Source organism: Nannobrachium achirus (genome assembly GCF_963921795.1).
Source record: "Nannobrachium achirus genome assembly, chromosome: 16".
NCBI classification, from domain to species: Eukaryota; Metazoa; Chordata; class Actinopteri; order Myctophiformes; family Myctophidae; genus Nannobrachium; species Nannobrachium achirus.
Window position 1 is genome coordinate 54,959,335 of NC_137823.1, and position 25,118 is coordinate 54,984,452.

The window sequence follows — 25,118 nt, forward strand, 5'->3', positions numbered from 1 at the left end:
GAACTAGATATTTTGAGATGGGGGTCCGTGGCCAAATAAATATCATTTTGGGGGTCCTTCACATGAAAAGGTTTGAGCACCACTGACATAGTAGTCTCTCAAGGACAGTCTAACTGAGCTCCAGTTAAGTGAAAAGGACCTTTTTCTTTGACGATGGCTGGCCAGATTGTTGACATACAAACATCGGTTTTTCAAAAAATCTTAGAAGGATTCAAAAAGACACTTATGTAATCGGGTCAAAAATCTAATTTTCACGATTTTTCAAAAATAGCCGATCTACAAGCTCGCAGCGCGGCACTCGGTGCCGCGCTGTGAGCTTGTAGATCTGCTATTTTTCAATAGTTAAAGCATAAAATATTGCGTCATAATGTGTTCAGGCCTAAATGGGTTAATCGGGAGGTCTGTGCCCATGTGGTTATGTGTGGACATAACCACATGGGCACAGACCTCCCGGGTCGTCCACAAGGTTGCTTTCTAATGCCACTTACAGGCCAAGTTGTGCATACATGTGACCTGACGGTCCGATTAGGGAGTCTTACTGGTGTTATTCAACCTCATTATTCCCATTGTCTTTCTCTATTGCAGGGGTTCCCAAAGTTTTTTGTCTCAGGGCACCCCAATAAAAGTTGTTTTAATCCAAGGCACCCCTACATTATAAGTTTCACTCCCAGCACCTTATATTTATAGCATATCGTCATTGTCGGGTGGAAACCTTGTATGTCCAAAACCTTTCGATTTCTATTTATCATCTAAAAAATGTATTAAACTATCGCGAGGCGTTGTGTGCTTGTAGATCGGCTGTTTTCACTAGTTTCGTGCGATTTTGGTCTTGTATGATAAAGCAGGGCTTTGCTTAACACGTTGCAGTCGGAAATAGAATGGTGGTTGGTGGATTAGCCGTGGGATTTCTGTTATTGTATTGTGATCTGAGACATAATATTATGTTTATAAACACGAGCCCGCCGCCCCTCCATCTCCGACAGCGGCGTTGTTATTCTTTTTTTTTTCCCCCCCAGGGCGGTAGCTCACCATGTTTTTCTCGATCTCCGTTGGGATAGAGTGGGCGTTTTGGCCGATCGGCGATGTCTCCGTGCGTTTCGCGTGCGCGATCCATTCACGTAAATGTCCCCGCAAACAATCCATGTGTGATTGAAGAACAACACCGAGAAGTTTCGCCTGCATAGCTGCAAACATGGCTGCAGCAGAAGCCAGTGTCTGCAAACAGCAAACAAATGGCTGGGAGAGCTGCTTGGACAAGGATGGGTCCATGACGTCACCTCTGCTTCATGTACGGCCTGGGTGAGCTATGAATGCTCGAGTGAGGGCCAGGGAAGGCTAGACGATCGCCGATTTTCGGATCAAAATCTTTTATAACGGTTTTAAAGACAAAGTCCGATTAAGTGCGACGTGGCTGAGGGGACCTGGGGGGAAGTCCGATATAAGACGGTTTTAACATTGGGGGGCTCCCCTTGGCTTGGAAGGTGTTAACCAAAAGACATACACATTTGAAACTTGAAGATACAAGGCTTCTGCCCGACAGTGACGATATTTTAGTGATTATGTTGCGAGGAAAACGTAGAGATAATAGCCATTTTGGTTAGAACTGACTGAAAATAACTTAAAGTTTAAAATGATACTAAATAATATTTTTTCAAGTGTCCAAATAAATTCCAGATATTATCATATTTTCTCGCGGTACCCCTGGACCGCTGTCACGGGGTGCCCCGTCACCCACTTTGAAAACCCCTGCTCTATTGTACTGTGAGGAAACATGATCTAAAACTAATACTAATTAGCAATGTTGCTAAGAGGTGAAGAAAATAATAGTATCCAGTTAGTGGGCTAGCTAGGTACAAACAGGCCAATATACAAGCTCACATGTCGCATTGGCGACGTGTCGCTAGCTTACGACACTGCCGTTCTGTACGACAAAGTAAACAGTAATTCAAGTATTTAGGAAAAGTGAGGAAAAAAGGACGGCAGGAAGGGAAAGGGAGAAAAGGAGAATTGAAAAAGTGAAGGGGATGGATGAAAGCATCAGAAAAAGAAGAGAGAAACTGATAGACAGAGATGGTAAAGTTGACAGGAGGAATTGTTGTGTAATGGAACTAGATGGCTAAAGAGGAGGAGGAGGGAGGGGGAAGAGAGCAGAAAGAGAGACAGGAAAGACCATTATCACTCAGCCTTGACGAGATAAGAGGCGTAATTGGGACTGTATGTGACTTTCTCACGGGCAGAGAGTTTGGGGGTGGACAAAGCATCAAATGGTGAACATCACCTTATTAGGGGAGCATACAGAATAAATACTCCTACAGAGTGCAAAGAGCTGACCCGCCTGGGTGGCTTGATGGTGTCGTTCAGGGGGAGCGCTCGTTTTGGTTCACTCAATGTCTGTGTTCAAGATGTTCGAACAAATGCATGACCTTTTTGGGGTCCACCCTATGTTCCCCAGGTTCTATGTTCCCCAGGTTCTATGTTCCCCACTTACGCTCCAAAAAGGTTCTATGTTCCCCAGGTTCTATGTTCCCCACCCACCCTCCCCCAAAAAAAGGTTCTATATTCCGCTCTCAACCAAAAACAGGATCTACTGTATGTTCCCCACAAGAAAATGTATGTTCCCCACTCAAATGCAGGAAATGGTGGGAAATCTTGCCCAGGTGCCCAGATGTCTCCACCCCTAAGTGCCCCACTCGTCTATGTGCCCACTCGTCCAAATGCTCACATGTCCCTATCGTCCAGATGCCCAGACATAACAAAAGTATGGTGTCCAGATGTCACTAGTGCCCCCTGTCCCACTAGTATTCGTAATCTCTCCCCCTTATTGGGTGTTTTGAGTTGTTATTAATAATTATAAAGGAACGTTTCCTGCATTTTTGGATAAGTGGGGAACATAGAACCTATTGTAAGTTGAGCGGGGAACATAGAACTTTTTTGTGGGGTTAAGTGGGGAACATAGAACCTATTGTAAGTTGAGTGGGGAACATAGAACCTGGGGAACATAGGACCTTTTTTGGATAAGCGGGGAACATAGAACATTTTTTGGGGGGGGGGAAATGGGGAACATAGAACCTGAGGAACATAGAACCTGGGGAACATAGGTACGGCCCCACTTTTTTAAATCAATTCCACCCTGATGGCCCTATTTTGGGCTTGTAATTAGAAGCGACAATTGCCAAAAATGTTGAAATATTTTCTGAAAATAGCCAATCTACAACACTCAGAAACCGTCGCAGAAGAGAACCTGGATACACACAACGCATCTTCTTTCCATTGTCCACAATGGCAAGACAAGGGAGTATACATGTGAAGGTCACGTTGTGAGTGCACAGTAACGTTATGTGGGGACAGTTGGTTGGTGTGATGCCACTTTAACTTACCATTTACTGGTGTAGGTGAAACCACAGAAGGGCAGGTGGTGGCCAGAGAAGGCTGTGTGGGACGGAGGGGGCATCGTCTCCTGAAAGACAATGAGGACACAAGCACAGAATGAGAGACAACACAATGGAGAGAGTGAGAGGGGGAGGGAGGGGGGTGCAGTGAGGAGATTGTGAGTGTTAGAACCAAACAAAAGTGAGTGTTACATATCGTCGTTGTCGGGTGGAAACCTCGTATCTCCAAGTTTCAAATGTGTCCGTTCTTTCTCAAAGTAAAGCCCTGCTTCATCATAAGTAGTGAAAACAGCAGATCTACAAGCACACAACGCCTCGCGGTGCGAGGCGTTGTGTGCTTGTAGATCGGCTGTTTTCACTAGTTTAAATCATTTAAAAAATGTTAAATGCAAAACGAACGGTTTTGGACATAGAAGGTTTTCACCTGACAATGACGATATAGAGATGCAAGGGAGAGAGAGCAGGAGAGGAATGAATGACAGATGGCTCCATAAAGACTGGCATGACTAAATAAGGAAGCAAATCAAGGAAGAAAGAGAGAGAGAGAGAGAGAGAGAGAGAGAGAGAGAGGGAGAGAACAGACAGAGAATGGAGAGAGAGAGAGACAGTGCGTAGGGGGGAGCTTGTACTATTGAGATTCTATTCTATTTTATGACGCTGACATTTTCGGTTTGATTCAGACATCAAACAAGTGACAAGAAAAAGGTTAAATGGAGGGAATTGGATCTCGCGCGCGTGTGTGTGTGTGTGTGTGTGTGTACGCGCGCGCACGCGTGCACACACACACACACACACACACACACACACACACACACACACACACACACACACACACACACACACACACACACACACACACACACACACACACACACACACACACACACACACACACACACACACACACACACACACACAGTAAAAATCCTCAGTGTTTATTTATGCATCCATTCATTTAATTACATTTTGTGCACTCTCTGGACACTGAGGAATGTGCCGTTTATGAATGAGATAAGTCGGATTCAGGCACCCGGCATTTTAATTCAAGCTCACTGCATTTTGTCAACAACTATGTTGATTACAACTATGACGAAAAATGTTCGCAGACTAATTTTTTCACCAACAAAAACTATGCTATTATGACTAGAACTAAGACTAAATATATTGACAATTTCTAAAAACTAGACTAAAATGTTAGGGAGGGATTAGTGAAGAAGAGATCCAGTAGTTTGGTTGCACTCAGGTGTTGGGCTCTGAAAATAGCCGATCTACAAGCTCACAATGCGTCACAGCGTGACACAATGTGAGCTTGTAGATCCGGCTATTTTCAGCATGCAACCAAGTGTACAATCAGCCATTACGATGCCATCAAGTCCTGCCAAAATACATTTTTGTTGACAGAATCAACTATAGATTTAGTAGACTAAAAACTAGACGAAAACCTTTCAGATGACTAGAATATGACTAAAACTAAATGAAAATGTATTCAAAAGACTAAGTAAATATACATTTGCTGTCAGAAATAACTCTTACAGAGTTCTTGAGGCAGTCGTCATCCACGTCAAAGTTGGACGTGTCCGTTGGACTGCTGACCTCCGGGATGTAGGGGGCCTCGCAGTTACGGATGTTGTCCCAGTCAATGCCTGAACAGAAGGGAAAAGGGGGCAGGGGGTAACGTTAATAATGAATATCATTGTGCCCCTCAAAATATCAATGCCAAATAAGGGCATAATGTGATATCTATGGAGATGGGCTATGTTATAACATTGATTGAATACAGTTATTTGTTGATCGACATTTGTAATTCTTTTTTCTAATTTAGTCATTGCCAATTCCTCAATGTGTATAGTTCCTGTCACTGTCAATGCCTACTGTTGGTCATAAGCTGGTGTAGAGTTTCTCCAATGTGGGACCTTACAGGTCTGCAATAGTGATTATCCAGAGTGATACTGGGCTGTTGTTTTCTGAGCGGTGCCAACAGGTTCTACGTCTGCCTTTGTGTGTAGATCCATATCTCCCTATGTCCGTATAAGTATGAGACTAACGTCATAACAAGTACGCGGAGACCGACATCACCACATCTGACGTCACGACAGAAAGGCCCATACAAGGAGATATGCACATTGTGTGTCGTGTTTGATACCATGTGATTTTTAAATGCATCATATTTTTACAATTACGTTAATGGAACCAAAATGCTAAAATACTGTGCCACGCCAGGGTATTTTAAATACGCCGGCACGGCAGTAACCTTTAAGAAAAAATGGTATGTCCAGGCATCCCTTTAAACATCCCTTTGTTTACAGTATGTAATCAAACTTCGCGGGGACATTCACAGTGACAGCTTTCGTCTTCAATTCATATGAACTCAGATCTTTGCATACCGGTGAAGAATGGATGCTGCTTGAAGTCCTCAATGCCGTTCTGGCCCAATCGGTGCTCCCGGCTGCAGATGAGTCGGCGAACCAGATCCTTCGCATCGTCCGACACGTCGGTCAACTGCTGAGGGAACTGGAACCGCTCCTGTGTGCATGTGTGTGTTTGGAGAGAGTATGAGGAAATATACGGTAAGGTTATCACATGGAATAAGGCTAAATAAAATCTCACTACGGAAACATTTTGTCAGGTCAGGTCCTAATCTGTGATTTGTGAAACATCATTAAAGGAGTCCCCCCCCACCCAACACACACACTAGTGCACCGTATCCTAAAAGATTAGTACAATATGTAGAATTATTACCTTTAGGTATTATCGTTCTAAACCCTCTTCTACATACTGCCGTGATGCTAATTTCGCACATTTATTTCGCCTTCCCATTTGAATTTTCCCCATTCAAGTCAATGGGGGAAATTCATTTACTAATACATTAATGGCCATATATGGAGATCTCTGTGTCATGTCTTGTCCCTTTTATGCCCATATATGGGGATCCCTGATGTCATCAATATTAAGCCCATATCTTGTAAAGCCCATATATGGACATACTGTGTCAGTCTCATGTGTTCTATGATGTCAGCCATCTCCATATTTGGGAAAAGTTGAATTTTTAATTAAAGTCAATGGAGAAAAGTAATTCAGGAATAAATTAAACTATATAATCTATCTCTTAGCAAAATAGCATGCATGCTTGTCCCGATGAAGCCGGTCGATTTGACATGTGACACCAAAACTGTGGGAAGAGTAGCGCGGCAAAAGACGATGGAAGATGGAATAAAGTCGGACAAGTACTATAGTCTGGTTGCCCAGCATGGACAACCAGACTAACTACAGTACAACCCTGAGACAAACTGCCCTACAGAGGACAGTGTTACACTGCAGGGCTTTTGGCACGTATTGCATTGGTCACCATATTGTTGTAACAGGACTCCTCCATCCTTTATCAGGATCCCCAGAAGCTAAAGACTTAGCGGCGACTGCAGTCCTAGTCCTCCTGGGGTCCAATCTAGTCCTACATCAGGAATCATTCCAGATTAGGGAGTTTGTTGGTATTATGTACTGTATGCCTGACCCATCAAAAGTACACCGATCAAAGCTCAAGCCGCTATGAGCATGACGTCAAGAAAGAAACCCATCTCTCCGGCCATGACTAAACACTGTATGAACAGTCTGCACAAGCAGAAAATCACAGTTGAAAGTGAAATTCATGAAGTGTAAAAGTTGGAAGAACTTTTCTGCTTATAGGTGAAGTGACGCCAAGAGAAACGTAGTCTGTCACCACAATGGCCGACGTGCCCAGACGCAGCCAGGAACATTTCTCATGATTCATGGTTTATCGCTCATATTCCCCCATTAATGTTATACTGACATGGCACAGAGCAAGGAGGGGGAGAGAGAGAGAGGGAGGGAGAGTAAGGCAAACCGAGTACATGTCCCCAGAGACAAACAGACAGAAGAAAACAGCAGATTCTTCCAAACCAAACACCTGTGGGATGTCGAAAACACAGAGTATGCACCGACGGATGCACACACACACACACACACACACACACACACACACACACACACACACACACACACACACACACACACACACACACACACACACACACACACACACACACACACACACACACACACACACACACACACACACACACACACACGTGGTGGCGTTCCTGCTACTCCAGCGACAGTTCAGATATCGTCTTTGTCAGCCAAAACCGTTCGTTTTGAATTTATTTAAACTAGTGAAAACAGACGATCTACAAGCACACATCGCCTCGCACCAGATCGGCTGTTTTCACTACTTTTGTGCGACGGCCTTGTATGATTTGGGAAAGAGCGTACAAATTTGGAGATACAAGGTTTCCACACGACAACGACGATATAGTTGCTGCTCTTATACCACCATTATTATTGGGGTTGGTGTGGGCCAGACAGTAGCCCCCCGCGGGCCGCAAATGGCCCGCGGGCCGCCTATTGGGGAACCCTGCTCTAGGCTTTTAAATCGTCCCGAGTTGCTTCGGTGCCTTCATTCTTTTAACATGTTGATATGCGTTGTTCGTTCGCTTGTAGATTTCTTACTTTTGCTACCTTGATGTGTCATACGACAAAATATGAAATAAGGCATTCATTTATGAAAAACATAAAAAACATGGAGATTACAAGGTTTCTGGGAGGCAGCGTGGATCTACGATCATGACGATGTTCTTTGGACCGGTTGCGTGATCTTGAAGGCCTTTGATGAGTCATGTGTAATCGTGACAAATACTTGTTTGTCAAAGAAACCCACCTTGTGGTTCATGATCTTGCCGTACGTCTCCACCAGGGACTCTGCGTAGAAGGGCGTCTCGCCGTAGAGCATCTCGTACATGCACACGCCCAGGGACCACCAGTCACACTCCGGGCCATACTTCCCCTTCCCGTCCTCCATGGCCTGCAGGATCTCTGGGGAGATGTAGTCTGGAGTCCCCACCGCCACAGAGGACTGGACCTACAGGGAGGAAGAGGGATCCATGAGAAATTAAATCAGCAGCTGATCTCCCTTATCAGACAGGCTGCTGTTTAAGAGCCTGCTTTCGCTGGATTGTTTAATGGTATCAGCACACAGGGAAAGAGGTTGTGTTTGTATTTGGAATATTTATAGTTCACTAACTGAACACAATGTTCTTATTATCATGATCTCAGCCGTTACAGTTGGCCTAACTGTAGGCCTTACTTGCTTCACAACACTGGCAAATAGGGGTGTGCGATTTATCGGCAGCCGATTAATTATCGGCGATTATCGGTTGTTTTTAAATTAAAAAGGCTCCGATTATTTCAGCTGATGATTGATAGCTTCTGGGTCAAGCTGCGCAGTGCGTGCGCTCGCTGCTATGAGTGTAAAGAGTGTAACACACGCACACAACGCTGCGAGGCAGCCATATAACGTGAGTGTGAGTTTGTGTGTGTCTCCATGCACAATGCATTTACAATGTTTCCTCCTATTTGAGCCAAAAACATATCCACAGTTTGTTGGACAGAAAGGTGCGCTAGATAATGCATTTAATAGTGACAGCAGCATGTGTGCAGCCAGCTAGCGTGTGTGCTAACTTCTAAACAAAACAAAGACGACTCACCCCGACTTCCCGGCATTGCCAGGTTGTCTCTCTCTGAGAGAGAAACAAGCAACCAGGTCTATGAAAATAATAAGTCCAAAACAGCCCACTAAGGCAGATCATTCACACTTTATTGTCGAATATTGTCAAGAGTAGTGGTTCTCAAACCAAAGGACCCCCAATATCTTAAGGAGTAGTTCACCCCCAAAATGATTTTTTTTCCCCTATTGATTACTCATGCCATAGACACTTGAGATCAATAATACTTTTTTGTATTTGTCGCATTCCTAAGACAAAAATGTGATTATAGTAAATTTACCCCCATTCATTCCGGATGGGGACTCGGATGTATGGCCCTGGATGGGGACCCAAATGCATGGCAGTGGATGGGGAAACTGTCAGGGTAATTTTTTATTCATTAAATATTTGTCTTAGGAATGCGACAAAAACCAAGTCTCCATGGCATGAGTAATCAATAGAAAAAAAGTCATTTTGGGGGTGAACTACTCCTTTAAAGCAACTTCAGATTTAAAAAAAAACAAGCCCAAAGTAGCTTGTAATAAGCAGACATGGCAACACTCTGTAGCTGTACCATCAGAAGTCGAAGTATACTCTAGGCTTTTAAAGGGACAGTACACACATTGACTTCTGTCTGATTGAAAAACATTTGGAAAGTAATGCCTAAAGGCTAAAATGAACATTTTAACACAAATCTTTGCCAAATTAGACAACAACCACCAACAATGGAAAAGGATTTATAGTGGGATCGATAAAGGAACCCATGTTTAATCATTAAACATGGGTACAAATTAAAAAATTCCCCTAAATCTATCTGAGATATTGTTGTCCTTGTGTGCCTTTTTGTTAATAATAAATTGGTCTTAAAATCTGACTTGCCTAGACCTGCAGATACCTCGTTACATGTATTTTTCAGAATGGACAAAATTATTATTATTATTATTAAATACAATGAGATCATATCAATATCGGTAATATCGGTTATCGGCCATAACACCGATTAATTATATCGGATATCGATATCGGACAGAATTTTGATATCGCACAAAACTACAGGCGAAGTACACCTTCAAAAATAACATGGTGTCGTTGTAATACAATCATATTATTATGTACGCATTAGAAGGTACAAACAACAGATTTTTCAGTATTTATTTCAGTTTTAATTCGACACCTGAGGGAAAAGATTTTTCCGGACGGCGTTCTCTGAACCCTTCAAACCACAGGCAGAACCTAGCCGTAAAAACCAAACATCCCCTATGAGGGACCCCAATCCCCAACCCCACGGGGCTTAAGAAGGGGGTTGTGTGGTTTTGGGGGTATGTTTATTTTGGACACGGGGAAGTGCCCGCAGTATTATGGAACTTACCGTTCCATCCTCCATGAGTTTGAGGCAGGAGCCAAAGTCAGCCAGGCGGATATGGCCGTTCATATCCATTAGAATGTTGTCGGGCTTGATGTCCCTGGGGGGATGGAGAGAGGGGAGGAGAGGAGAGGAAGGGAGGAAGACACGCAGGGAGGTAAAGAAATGGGGGGAAAGAGAGTGGGAGGAGAGAGAGAAAGACAGATTGGGTACATGATCCAAAAAGACAAAAGAAACAGGATGAAGAAAACAACGGATTCTTCCAAACCAAACACCTGTGGAACCGACGGCAAAGGTATTATAATTAAAGCCGTAATGCACAGGAAAAATTATTCGAAGAATACCGTACATACTGTACACACACATGCATGCAAACACACCCATATGAGTAGCTGATTATCATGAAAAAATCTAATTACATCACCGAAAGGGATATTGTGTGTTTGTGTATAATAATTCTGATATATCTGGGACCACAGTAATTTCCCCTCGGTCCATCCATTTATCACCAGCATGACATCTCGAAATTAATGGTTAAACATAAGGAAGACTTTAAGGTTTGTGGTTATGGAATTTGGCTTTAGAGAAAATATGAGTATGAGAGTGTGTGTGTGTGTGTGTGTGTGTGTGTGTGTGTGTGTGTGTGTGTGTGTGTGTGTGTGTGTGTGTGTGTGTGTGTGTGTGTGTGCGTGCGTGCGTGCGAACATTATGAATATCTTTGGACACTTTATGGATATTTAGTTGTGTGTTTGCTTTTGGGGGGGTTGCAATACTCCTAGAGGCCTTATCTCTTGCCTTTATCTCTGCCCCGTCAAATCCAGAGCGTTAATTTAGCTCTAGGTAAATAACAGGCACTTTCTGGTCCAAAATACACTAAGGATTTAGCTGTGGAAGGTACAGGCCCACCCCCATTAACTGCTTAAGTCCTATTTTACACTTTCACATTTAAATCTATAAGCTCAAAATCGCATCTGCTATATTTGCTATTTTTGAAATTCTGCCCAAAATGTGACCAAAATATGCCAGATGCCAGATTGAAAGTGGGAACGTGGCATGTTTGCTTAGGACAGGTTCCTATTGGTTCTAGTTCAAGACCGACACACACGTACAGACATTTACAGTGTTTCTCGGGACTAGAAAATAGCATACATACAGTTGTTTCACAATAATATACAGTACAAATGCCCCCCAAAAAAAAGCACTATTTAAAAAAAGCTAATCTCTAGTAATTACACTATTTTCGCAAAGCAACAAATCCTGGCCTGGTTGAAAAGGTCACCATCTCCCACCACCAACAGGTCTAAATATAGACCCTGGCCAGTTTGATGACTTGCCCCGAAGGCAGCTCATGTCAAAGCCCTTCTGTCTGAGCCAGTCTTATCAATGCAAGGACATGTCTGACCATGTAGAGTGTGGCAAAGACACAGCTTTGGAGTGGTAGTCACACTTAAATAAAACGCACAGAAACCACAACAAATGCTAAAAGTCACAAGTCAAAAAGACTTGCTTGTTACGGTTTCATGACCTAGACACAGGTAAAATATAGGTGATGTAAATGATATAGCCCGATTTAAAATTAGTTGTGTGCCGAAAATAGCAGCTCTATAAGCTGACAACGTGTTGCATCACGACACATTGTGAGCTGTAGGCTATTTTCAATGTGTGAGACCAGCACGCAACAAAGTTATGTATTAAGGGAAAGGAATTTAAGTCAATGCCATGGAAGTACACAAACACCCTCCTCACCAACAGACAGAAAATAATGTACATTCATACTCGTGAATTGAGCCTCCACTATTACCAATGACAGCTCTTATAAGGCGTAGAATGACTCCATTTATTGTGTGCATGTGAGTGTGTCGGTCTAATTGACAGCATCATTCAGCACATTACTCTCAAACAGTGATGGTATCAAAATCTGGTACCATCTGTGCATCCTGACAATGATTCCACTGATTAACAGTATTCAGTCCGATGTCCATTGGGAACGATTCCCCTCCGGTTATGCAATATCCGTTGTGCCCATCGTCTGAGTACCCATTGTACCCGTCTGTCTGTGTCCCTTTAATGCCTATATATGGAGATTTCTGTAATGTATCTGCTGACTGACATGGGATTCAACTGCTGATTCAACCATATATGGGGATTTGCGGATTTACCAATTATAACTGACTTCAAACCAAGCAGGTTCTCTGTGATAACTTTGAAATCGGTTGGTCAAGCGGTTCTTGAGATACGCAAAGGACAGTTTTGAACGCACATTCACACATGCAAACTTTATAATGCGTAATTTATAATATAATAATATATATAAATGGCATTATTTACAATCTTCATACAGAGATTCAAAACAGGACTTAGGATGATGCTCACTGAGCCATAACAGCTTATAGTGCTACCAATTATACTCAAAAATATAATTCTGTCAGTATGGTAGGAAACGATTGCACTAGCCAACCAGAATTTTAAAATGGGAAGGGTCCCCTTGTAGATTCATGAGGCCAGTCTATGACAGAAGTCATCTATGACGTATGACTCCATATTTGGGCAAAGTTTCAGCCAGAATTGAGCAACAGTGACTTACATTATGAAATTAAAGTTAAATATTTCCAAAACAATCTAAAACATAATTATCATGTAAGTACTTCTTCCAACTGGCAGTGTGCACAAAAACATTTGGCACCGATCTGTCTAGTGGTTTGCAGCATCATTTTCAGTACTTTTACTTCTGCCCCACTACATCTCAGAGGAAAATATTGTACTTTAACTCCACTACAAATATAATGAAAACTTAAACTAGTTACTTTCTAGATTTGGAACAAAACACACTAATCATTTCAGCCCTATATACAGTACATTTCGGCCATTTGAAAATAGATCTACAAGTTCACAATGTGTTGCGATGCAGATCCGGTATTTACAAAAGATTTTGAACTTGTGAAATGGGACATTCTGCACAATTTTTGGTACTTAAGTACTAAGTATATTTTGATGCAGACACTGTTGTACTTTAATACCGGACTTCTGAATATATCTACATTGCAGTAGGCCTATTGATTATTTTACTTAAGTAAAATATGTGAGTAGTAGTAGTACTTCTTCCACCACTGGTGTTTTACTAGATTATCTCTAGATAAACAGACACACAGACAGACCCTCATATAGACGGTCTCCTGCAGAGCCACGGTGTAAAAAGAAAAGGGCTACTATAATCAAATACATGCAGAATAAAATAGCAGCCACAGCCTGAATTCACCACCACCTCTGCGCTTGTGGCTGGTGCATGCATGCTGATGCCAGGCCGCGGACAATACAATTCTAGCCAGTGAGCAGATTTTTTTCTTCTTTTTTTGCACACATGGTTCCAGGAAACGCACAATAGTTCAGTTCCAGACCACTATACTGTATGTGTCTACTTTTTTACATTTGTATTTTATCTTTGAGATACTAGGCTTTGCTTCCAGCCAAGAGCGTTTCATACTTTTTTCTTTTACTGTTAACAGAACAGACAGGCTTGACTGACATCAGACATCACCAGCTTTAACGTCTGCCTTCTTTCAACTAGAGATTTGCTCAGAAGTAGATGTAAAACGGGCCGGTGTTTTCTGGCTTCTGTTCCATGGGTCTGCAGCCAGTGTTGCCAGATTTTGTGAAAGAAATAAGCAACCAGGTCTACGAAAACAAGCCCAAAAGAAGCAACTAATACATTTAAACCTATACATCGGCTATTTGAAAATGGCCGATCTACAGTACAAGCTCACAGCGCATCGCGATGCAACACGGTGTGAGCTTGTAGATCTGGCATTTTCAAAAGATATTGAAATAAAAAAGGTTGGAATATTTTTTGAAACATTCTAACGACACAAATCTGGCACGGGGCTACCCTGGCACTAAACATATGGGGGTTAGGGACAAATACATGAAAATATTTGAGAACCACCATTAAATAAATGGAAGCCCGCCAAAATAAGCAACTACACTTTAGAAACAAGCCCAAGCCCTGTACTGATGTTAAGCCCCTTTTCCACTGACATGGCCTAACACCACACCACTCCACTCCACACCACCCACTTGTGCCAGGTTTTCCACTACAAGGACCTGGGTAGAGTGGTGTGAAAGTGGTACTAAACGTGGTACTAAAAAGTATCCAATCCAGAGTAGGTCTGCGCTAGGCCAAACAGGGCCAAACACATCATAATGACTGATCACTCACTGACTTTTCATTTAGACTACCAGGATATAGTTGCAATACAATGGTGGAATTTAGCGTCACCCAGGGTACTGAAAAGAATGGACAGAACGGATAGATGTGTAGACAGTGTTTTCTTGTGGTCGTAAAAAAAAACACTGAAATGGGCTGGCATTGAAAAAGTTAAAAGGGTCAATTTGTTACTTACAGATAAGGGTACTTTTGTGTAATGGAAAATGTAGATATTTTTATGTGGTGCGCTGCAGTCGAAAAGGGGCTTTAGTGGAGTGACTTACTGTACAGTTACAGTGGTAGGGACGTGGCAGAAGTTTCATACACATGATGTATGTGCTTGTGCGACACACACACACACACACACACACACACACACACACACACACACACACACACACACACACACACACACACACACACACACACACACACACACACACACACACACACACACACACACACACACACACACACACACACACACACACACACACACACACACACAACTGCTGTTTATAGAGTTATAGTCAGCCACAGCACGTAAACTTTGGAGACTCAGCAGATCAAAGGTTAGATTAAAGAAAAGTTGTTTCATAACTCAAGACACTCCCCACATCCTTCCTCTACTATAAAATTAAAAGTGTCAGTCTGTCTGTCTGTCTCTGTCAGCACTCCTCTGAAATATTTGATTCTGTATACCAGGGGTCTTCAACGTTTACAGGCCAAGGACCCCTTAGTTGAGAGAGAGATGAAGCAGGGACCCCCACAACCTTTTCATAGATTCCATATAGTTTCATTGTTGTTCGACAGCACAATCATCAGTGTATTTTGGATTCATGTCAATTGGTGTTTTCAGATATTTAACCACTTGAGCTGTCAATACTTAAAAAACTTGACCTTTCACTCTGTACTTAGTCTGCTCTTTTCCCCCTCTTCACCAAACCTCTTTGCCGAAAATAGCCGATCTACAAGCTCACAACGCCTCGAGAGCTTGTAGATCTGCTATTTTAGGCCAAAGGGTTCAAGTTGTTAATCTAAAAGAATTATCCTATCACACAAAGATTTGGGGACTCTGAGGACCCCCTAGGGCTCCCGGACCCCCTGTTGAAGTCCCCTGGTGTATACATTTTGTCTTTGTGCTGTGATTGTGGGGAGGGGGATCTGGTAGGTGATAGGCATGGGATCCGCATGAACATGAAATCTGCCTCATGTAAGGGGAAGGGCTTGTCATAAATGTGTGCATGTACGTGTGCACGTTCTCATGTCTATTGCCATGGCCAGGAGGTCTTCATCTGGTGGTCCAAAGTCTGCTTCTTTGCTGAGAGCAGACAGCATGAGTTGACTGATTGTTTGGTGTATGTGTGAGGGGGGGGGGGGGGGGGCAGACAGTATGGCAGGGTTCCCCAATTAGTTTTCCTCAAGGGCCGATTCATGTCTAGGGTACCAAGCCGAGGGCCACAACATTGCAGGGGGCGACGGTGGCGTTCCCGCTACTCCTGCGACAGTTCAGATATCGTCGTTGTCGGGTGAAAAAATATTTTAACTAGTGAAAACAGCCGATCTACAAGCACACAACGCCTCGCGGTACGAGGCGTTGTGTAGATGTGCTGTTTTCATTACTTTTTTGCGACGGCCTTGTATGATTTGCGAAAGAACGTACACATTTGGAGATACGAGATTTCCACCCGACAACGACGATATACTAGTGTTGTTGCTGCTCTTATACCACCATTATTACTGAGGTTAGTGTGGGCCAGACAGTAGCCCCCCCGCGGGCCGCAAATGGCCCGCGGGCCGCCTATTGGGGAACCCTGCTAAGGATGGCTGTGGTGAGAGAGAGAGAGAGAGAGAGAGAGAGAGAGAGAAGGGGGTATTCCCCCTGATAAACCATTTAGAGCTCAGCGAACCGTCTAAGCTAGTGACAAGCACAGTCTGAACTAACATTTCTCTCCCTGTCTCTTTCCAGCCGCCCGCCACCGCCACCTAATGACCTCTCTCCTCTCTCTCTTCTCTCTCTCTCTCTCGGACACAACAGACTGAAAGTTTCTGCCTCCCCGCTATTCCCATTCCATCCTATCTCATTTCATAATCCTGAAACATCATCTTCCTTTCTCCCGATATACTATCCATTGTTTGGCTCTGCCTCTTGTGTTATGACGTGTCCGTGGCCAGGCAGGGCAGCCAGGTTAATGCCCCCAGCTAAAACACGCTTTGAGGCCTGCAGTGCACACACACAATTATGGCTCCACAGCACACACACACACGCCGAGCGCCAAATCCACGAGGGATGCTAATGCTAAGATAAAGCTACGGTGGGGCTAGTTAGCATGGCTAATTGAGCTACTGTTGACACAGTGGGGCTTCCTGCTGTCTTAAGGAGCCGCGCAGGGCCCAGAATAGAGGGGGGTAATAATCTCCTCTAAGACCATGGCGTCCATCTGTGAGGGCCATCTGGACACCAACGCACCAACACAATGGCCTTTGATGACACTTGAAAAATAGATGGACAAGACAACTGAGCATCATGGCAGCACAGGACAGTCAGAATATAAACATGTGTTTGTGACGTGGTGGGACCCAGCCAGAATATTATGCTTTCATCAGTGGTTGAGATATTGGGACCTTGAGGTGGAAATAATAAAATGAAATAAAAAGATTTCTTATGTCTAGTGTTAATACAACATAAATACACACAATCTCTCTGTCTCTCTCACACACACACACACACACACACACACACACACACACACACACACACACACACACACACACACACACACACACACACACACACACACACACACACACACACACACACACACACACACACACACACACACACACACACACACACCCCATTATAACGACTTGGAACACACTTAGCTAATATATAAAGCTGCCATCCAAGTCAGTAGTTGATTAGCAAACAATGTAATCTAAGCACTTTGTTAAACGACAAGATTAAATGCAGTGTCTGTGTGTGTGTGTGTGTGTGTGTGTGTGTGTGTGTGTGTGTGTGTGTGTGTGTGTGTGCGTGTGTGCGTGTGTGCGTGCGAGCGCATGCGTGCGTGTGTCTCTCTCTCACACATGGGCCTGATCAATAAGAGAATACACATGTGGCTCCAATCAATAGGAAAATGCATACACCATCTGACGGACGGACGGACGGACGGACGGACGGACACGCACATATAAACACGGCTATAGTGAGAGCCAGGTGGAACAGATGTCATCTGTCATACACTCCTCTCTGTCTCTGTCCACTAGACCTGCCCATCCGTCACTCAGTCACACATGACGTTTCTCCCTCTAACATAATGCTCTTGTTGTAGATACCCACCACCGAGATAGAAATATACCCCACTTCTATCACTCTCTTTGAAACACAACACTCAAGTCACCAACGCGTGCATGCACGGATTGCACACACACACACACACACACACACACACACACACACACACACACACACACACACACACACACACACACACACACACACACACACACACACACACACACACACACACACACACACACACACACACACACACACACACACACACACACACACACACCCTTCTGAGGGCAGACAGATGTGGTGCTGGCTAGCACAGTGCTAGCACAGAGCTTAGCCATGCTGAGTCAGACTATTGAAACGTCTGTCAGGCCCCTATGGGAGGCCAATGCAGAACACTGACCATTAATGCATTGCGCACACACACACACACACACATATATACATAGAACTGCGCATGCACGCGCACACACACACACACATATACATAGAACTGCGCATGCACGCGCGCGCGCACACACACACACACACACACACAAATACATAGAACTGCGCATGCACGCACACAAACTCTTTTGTCTTTCCCTCTGGCCCGCTCTAGTCTCTTTTTTCTTTCTCTTAAACAAACACACACTCTCTCTCTCTCTCTCTCTCTCTCTCCCTCCCTCCCTCTCTCTCGGGACAGGGTGAGGGGGGAGTTTGACCCCCGAGCTCTGAGGCTTTTTTCATTCTTTTATTTGAAATCATTTCAGCTCTATCAGTGTCAAATGGACTGAAAAAGAGTCCTTTTTCTTCAAAACAGCATGACATGCTGGTTGAGGTCAACGGTGCCACAAAAACACAAAATAAACAGGAAAAGGATTAAAAAAAGGATCCCAACAACGGAAAATACCGGATAAAATTAGGCTGGCTGTATGAATACAGATTAAAGTAAACAGAGGGATATGCTGTGTCATTTTGAGAGAGCTTTTACAAGGTTGGGCTTACTGATAGCAAGTGGTTAGGGTGCATACTGCAATGGGTGCAGAATGCCCTGACCAGCGAGTTTGCGGTACGATTCCCAAACGGCCAACCCATTTGCTCTATGCCATTTGTCTACTTTCTCTCCACATTTCCTCCATTTTCCTCTATTAAATAAAGGCTTAAAATACCTCCCAAAAATAACTTTAAAAAGTCATAAGGGTTTTGCAGACTGTCAATCTCTTAGGAGCCTCTCTAACATCTTTGAAGTTGACCATTTCACTGGTTAGTGGTCACCTAGTGTGCAGTATTCAGTTTTTTCAACGTTTTAAATTTGGGCAACAAATTATTAAAGCAGACTATTTTGCCAGATGTTGGGATTACAAACCTTAATCAGGATTAGTCTCGATTTGGAGAGAGTGTACTTTTCTTGTATCTTACATTAAAGGAGCTAGTCAAATTTTTCTTGCTTTTTGTGGTTATTTTTGAATTGAAACACATGTATGAAGCTTATTCTTTTATAAAATATTTTCTAAACATTATTTTTATTTTAGCATCCGTTTTTCAAGAAAAAGTTGACTATAGCTCCTTTAACATTTTGGCCACTTTCAATGACATTATGCCTTCTGTGAAATGTTTCTCAATGTTCTATGATTCTTACTGGAAACTGATTAATTAAAAAAAAAACATTTGCCTGTTAACTTTTATCTCTTTGTAATTTATATAATATTGTATATTGTGGTGGTATATTATCTGTGGTGACTTAGAGTGATGACTAATGGTGACCTGTAATAAACCCCAGGAGCTCCTCAACATTGACCTCTAATAATGACTAAAAGCCAGAGACTGGGTGATGTTTACAACTCCCCAATGTCTGTGAATCCTGTCCTATTCATAAAAGTGTAGTTTGTATGTTCTTTTAACCACTTAAACAACTACTTACTTAGTTGACTGGTGTCCTCCAGGGCTCTATGCTAGGCCCCACTCCTTTTTCCCCCTAAATATCTTTGCAGAGAATAGCCAATCTACAAGCTCACAGCTGCTATTTTCGCTGAATGTCCAACCCCCCGCTAGGGTTAAGTCCCGCCGATGGATAAAGGCTCATGAAAATCTATTTTTACTCTCATCACACATTGAACTGGCAAACACAGACAGACCGCTCCATTCATTCATTCATTCAGCCAATTACAGATCAATGAAGTGGCTTCTGTCCATCCCAGACAAAGACAGAGATAGTTCTGTCCACGCTAGATCCTGAACCTACCATGTGATCCAAAAGATCATAATAATGAATTAAAAGAATTCTGTCAATTTGTTGATGTAATAATATACTAACTAGTAAGATGCCTCATGGCGACATGCGACCTCGCCCTAAAGGGCCATCTGCCCAGTGATGTATATCAGACCAGCTACCCATATATGGAGAAGCCAGAGTATGATGTCAAAGCGGCAAACCCATTCTGTTAAGAGTGGTTCCCCTGACATCACAGTGACGTCAGAGCATGATGTCAGAGCGACAAACCCATTGAACCACAGTGTCAGGCGTGACAGAGTTACATACATACTGTACATACGGACAAGCTGTGACAGTTCACATACTAAACTTGCGAAAAGAAAATACAAAACATTAACAAAAAATAATTAAATTCTAAGTTGCAGCTCCAAAATAAAAAGTTACAGTTCTAAAGTCAACTCCTCAGTGAGTGCCTTGCAAAAAAAAACTGTAATGGCATCAGCTGCATCACAGCCCACAGCCATTTCTTACTCTTAGATACTTGTAGGTATATAAAGTACTTTCAGTGACTCAAGAACCAAGCTGTCTGTTTGATGTTTTCTTCTGTGCAATTTATCTGGACCGGGACGCGGAGGGACGGCCGCAGGATGATTAAAATGGGCGCCTCGAATGAATAAGCAAGCAAGTGGCATCCACAGCCATGGAAAACACACATATGGCTCCCAGGAGAATAAGCCTGTAAAAAGCCACCACCACTCTGCCGCATCGCCACAGTAGGTCCATTTGTATTTCCTAAAAAGCACCGGGGTTGTTGTGTTGTTTGGTATGATTGAAAGTGATGTGTGAATACAGGGCTAACAGCCCTGCAAATTAGAGGGGTTAATGCATTGTCTTTTCTCACTCGCACTAACTGGAAACACACCCAACACACGCACACAGCGCGCACACACACACACACACACACACACACACACACACACACACACACATATCCAGGAGCGTCACAAGGAGGGGAAAAGTGGGACTGAGTTACTAGGGCCCAAGGTGGAGGGGCCTTCATTATTTTATACTTTAGCTATTGAAAAATAGCAGATATACAAGCTCACAGTAGATCTGCTATTTTTATTTTTATTTTTAAGTCGTGACAATTTGTGGAAATCTTTGAATATGTGTATTCTTTAAGCGAGCATTTGTAACACAAATTTTGCTTCTGGGGGGTCCATGGAATTAAATATTTTGAGATGGGGGGTCCATGGCCAAATACATGTAATTTTGGGGGGTCCTTCACGTGAAAAAGTTTGAGCACCACTGACATAGAAACATAGGTTTTTAATAAAACCTTTTAGAAGGATTTAGAAGACACTTCGGGTCAAAAATATTCAAAAACAAATGTTCACTATTTTTCTAAAATAGCAGATCTACAAGCTCTCTGTGAGCTTCTATATCTGTTATTTTTCAATAGTTAAAGCACAAGACAATGCCTAATAATGCGTTCCCAGTCTAAATGGGTTAAACCCCCTCTTCCCCCTATGAAGAACATTCCTGGGGGGCCCTGCAGTGAATCCTTGTACCCCCCAGGGCCCAGAATTTGGTGTGACGCCCCTGCACACACACATCACCATCATCACACAAACACATGCGAACATGCACAGAGTCACAGACACCCAGCGACCAGAGGAGAGTAGCCAGCAGGACACACCCTCCTCAGGGGACCTGACTGGCTGTCTCCACCCTCCGCAAACCAAGCGTGCCAATCTCTCACGGGTGTGTGTGTGTGTGTGTGCTAGGGGTGTAACGATATAGTAAATTAATCGATTTTAATCCGTTTAGGCCTAGAATCATTGAACGCTTTAACCAGTGAAAAATAGCAGATATACAAGCTCACAGCGCGGCACCGAGTGCCGCGCTGCGAGCTTGTAGATCTGCTATTTTTGAAAAACACATGTGTGCAAATCTTTGAATATATTTTCAAAGCGAACGTTTGTAACTCAAATTTTGCTTCTGGGTGGTCCCTGAACTAAATATTTTGAGATGGGGGTCCGTGGCCAAATAAATATCATTTTGGGCGTCCTTCACATGAAAATGTTTGAGAACCACTGACATAATAGTGTCTCAAGAACAGACTAACTGAGCTCCAGCTAAGTGAAAAGGACCTTTTCTTTGACGATGGCTGACATAGAAACTTAGGTTTTTCAAAAAACCTTAGAAGCATTCAAAAGACACTTATAGAATCGGGTCAAAATTCTAATTTTCCCAATTTTTCAAAAATAGCAGATCTACAAGCTCACAGCGCGGCACCACTGTGAGCTTGTATATCTGCTATTTTTCAATAGTTAAAGCATAAAATAATGATACACAATACTGTGTACCCGTTCTAAATGGGTTAATTTGCAATGATCTACTATATCGTGTGCAAAAGCAAAATATCATACCGGTTTGGCTTTGTATCGTACCGTTTTAAAATGCGGTAATCGGTATCAAATAGTTTTGCAATGCAAATAATTGGTTGTATGGAAACTTAAGTATTTGTGCCTTGTATTTGGCAATTTTAAGAGGGAAAATTAAAAAGAGGAGTCTAATTACCTTCCCATTCCATATAGCTACTCTTGGTCTATCGATAAATGTGTGTAATCTCTTGTGTTCATGTCAAAGTAGGTTTGTCCATATGTGTTGAAATATATGTGTCCATGTATTTGTATGTATGTCCATGTATTTGCTAGATAATCATAGCGTTTACTTCCATAACACGATTTTTTTACATGTTTTACACAGATTTATTTTATTTGCTAAATAGTTACTAGATCGATTTTAAATCATTGAATCGAATCGTATCGTATCGCCATGAATGAACCAATATTGTCCATGTATCGTATCGTTAACCATGTATCGTGATGCGCATCGTATCGTTGTTAAAATGTATCGTTACACCCCTAGTGTGTGCACATGAGAGAGAGAGAAAGAGTAAGAGGGGGTTGGGGGAGTGGAAAAGAAGTGGGGGGGGAGGTGACAGCACCCCACCACCTCCACCCCTCCCAAGGAACCCCGTCATTACCCGTCCCAAAACATCCCAGAGGGGCCTCAAGAGAGAAGCGACACTGTCCCCTCCCACCACCCTTCATGCCTCTTTCCCTCTCTCTCTCTCTCCATCCATCCATCCACTCCTCCGCCGCCTCCACCGCCAACCCCCACCCTCAGACATCACCATGCAATTAGTGGCTCGCTGCCTCCTTCACTAACTCTCTCTCTTTCTTCATAAATATCTGTATATATCTGTCTGTCTGTCCTCCTCGGTGTTTATAAATATCTATATCTCTCGCTCTCTCCGTCTCTCTCTCTCTTTCTCTCTCTCTCTCTCTGTCTGAATCTCTGGTGGGAAGGGAGATCAATCCAGCTGCAGACACACCCAAAACCTAACTCAAGTCCTAACCACTCCAGCCCCATGCACTGTACTTTGTCGCCGTACAACCAACAGCGGAAATAGCGACGAAACGTGCTGCGAGCTTGTAGATTGGCTACTTGTATTGCGCAACATATAAAACAAGCATTATGCAGTCAGTCCCGCTTTCCTTTTTGTGACTCAGTCTCTCTCCTTCCCATCTTCTCACCCTGCCTTTGCTCTACTCACTCCATCTCACCATCAACTACACCCCCCCAACCCCCCTTTTTTCTGCTACCGCCACGAACCCATTTGCCAACAGCGATGCTATCATTATGTTAATGAACCGACGGGACCACTTCCTGTCTGTTGAAAATCCACTTCCTGTGTCAGTTAGAAACGGCGGCGGCACCCGCAGCCGCCCCCCTCTTCCCCCCACCGGCGCCAGCTGTCCCACGAGCCCCTGAGGGCATCTCTTATTGGTTGAAAACTATCTTCTTCCTGTATGTACGTACTCAGTATATACATACAGAGCTGCTGTCTCCGCCAACATAAAGTATATTATACTGTATGTTGGTGGAGGCGGCAGCTTTGAGGTCCCCTTTGGGGGCTCTGAAGCTTGGCTTTTAGGTGGCTTGTTTGTTTGCCGTTCATAAAAGTGAGTGAGAGTGAGTTTGGAGTGTGTTAATTGGGAGCAGGCTTGGGGAGCTTCAGAGGAGGACTTTTGTTTGTAAGCAGAAAGGGGAGGTGGGGTGCTGCTGACCAAGAAGACAGAAACTAAGTAAGAACGCAGAAATGCCTTCATAAATTTGCTATGACTAGTCCCCATACCCGGGGAGGTGCACATCAGTCAAACGTTTTTGCAGACTTTGGTATATACACAGTAGCCTGTATGCTTATAGTTAAGCTTTGGGAGACAACGTTTGTTGTGATCTTGCATCCTTCTCTCTTGACTCGCTGACAGTTAAACACACACACACGCACACACAGTAGATCCTCCTACAGAGAGAGGTTTGTGTCCCAGCCGTCTGGCTGTACGCCTCTTTCTCAATGTGGAAGTAGTTGAAAGAATGTAGTTTGTTACCAGCGGTGAGATCGTACATTAGGCGATGCTCTGCTCCACGAATGAGTAAACATAATGCACACGCTAATGTTATTAGCATCAAGAGCTAACACAATGTGGATTGGAACCGTGCACGTGTCAATGTGCGAGTGAGTGTTATGGAAAATGATATTAGTGGCCCTCCACTCATAAAAGGCTGTGTGTGTGTGTGGACACGGCCTCCAAATGAATGTCATCAACAACCTTTACGACTTTGTAGCTCAGCTGTGAGCCAGGTCTGTGCTCAGCCTGTTGTCACAGGCGTTCTGTGTTTCTGTGAATGGGCAACGGTCGGCAACAGAAACTCTACACATGCGCAGTTTGGTATCCCATAGCTTGCAGCGCTGTAACCATGGCGATGACAGATCGCAAGCATCCCATAGCCTGAATGCAGTTTACCATGTTACACAAAAACGCAAATAAACAGCTTACATTTTGGGAAAGTGAAAAACAGGCGTCACAGGTGTGTGCATATGCTAATAGTCAACGCCTGTGTGCGAGTTCAGATCAATTGGTCAAGCCACTGAGGAGAGAACCCTGATGAACAGGTTTTGATGACAAGAGAATTCCTTGATGGCTTAGTAGAATATAAAGTATGAAATGTAGGGATGGGGATCGAAACCTGTTTCAATTAAAG

The 25,118-nt window shown here is 43.4% G+C and overlaps 1 protein-coding gene across 2 annotated transcripts in view; it reads right to left on the bottom strand.

The window, feature by feature from the left end:
• The window catches only part of cdc42bpab (CDC42 binding protein kinase alpha (DMPK-like) b), a 151,528-nt gene that overhangs the window by 63,684 nt on the left and 62,726 nt on the right, over nucleotides 1–25,118 (bottom strand). For both annotated transcript variants that reach the window (XM_080744008.1, XM_080744007.1), the window contains exons 6-10: nucleotides 10,314–10,407; nucleotides 8,122–8,322; nucleotides 5,774–5,912; nucleotides 4,923–5,032; nucleotides 3,378–3,457 (exon numbers count right to left, since the gene is read on the bottom strand). In XM_080744008.1, coding sequence (XP_080600134.1) covers nucleotides 3,378–3,457; nucleotides 4,923–5,032; nucleotides 5,774–5,912; nucleotides 8,122–8,322; nucleotides 10,314–10,407 — 624 coding nt within the window. The remainder of the gene's footprint in view (nucleotides 1–3,377; nucleotides 3,458–4,922; nucleotides 5,033–5,773; nucleotides 5,913–8,121; nucleotides 8,323–10,313; nucleotides 10,408–25,118) is intronic.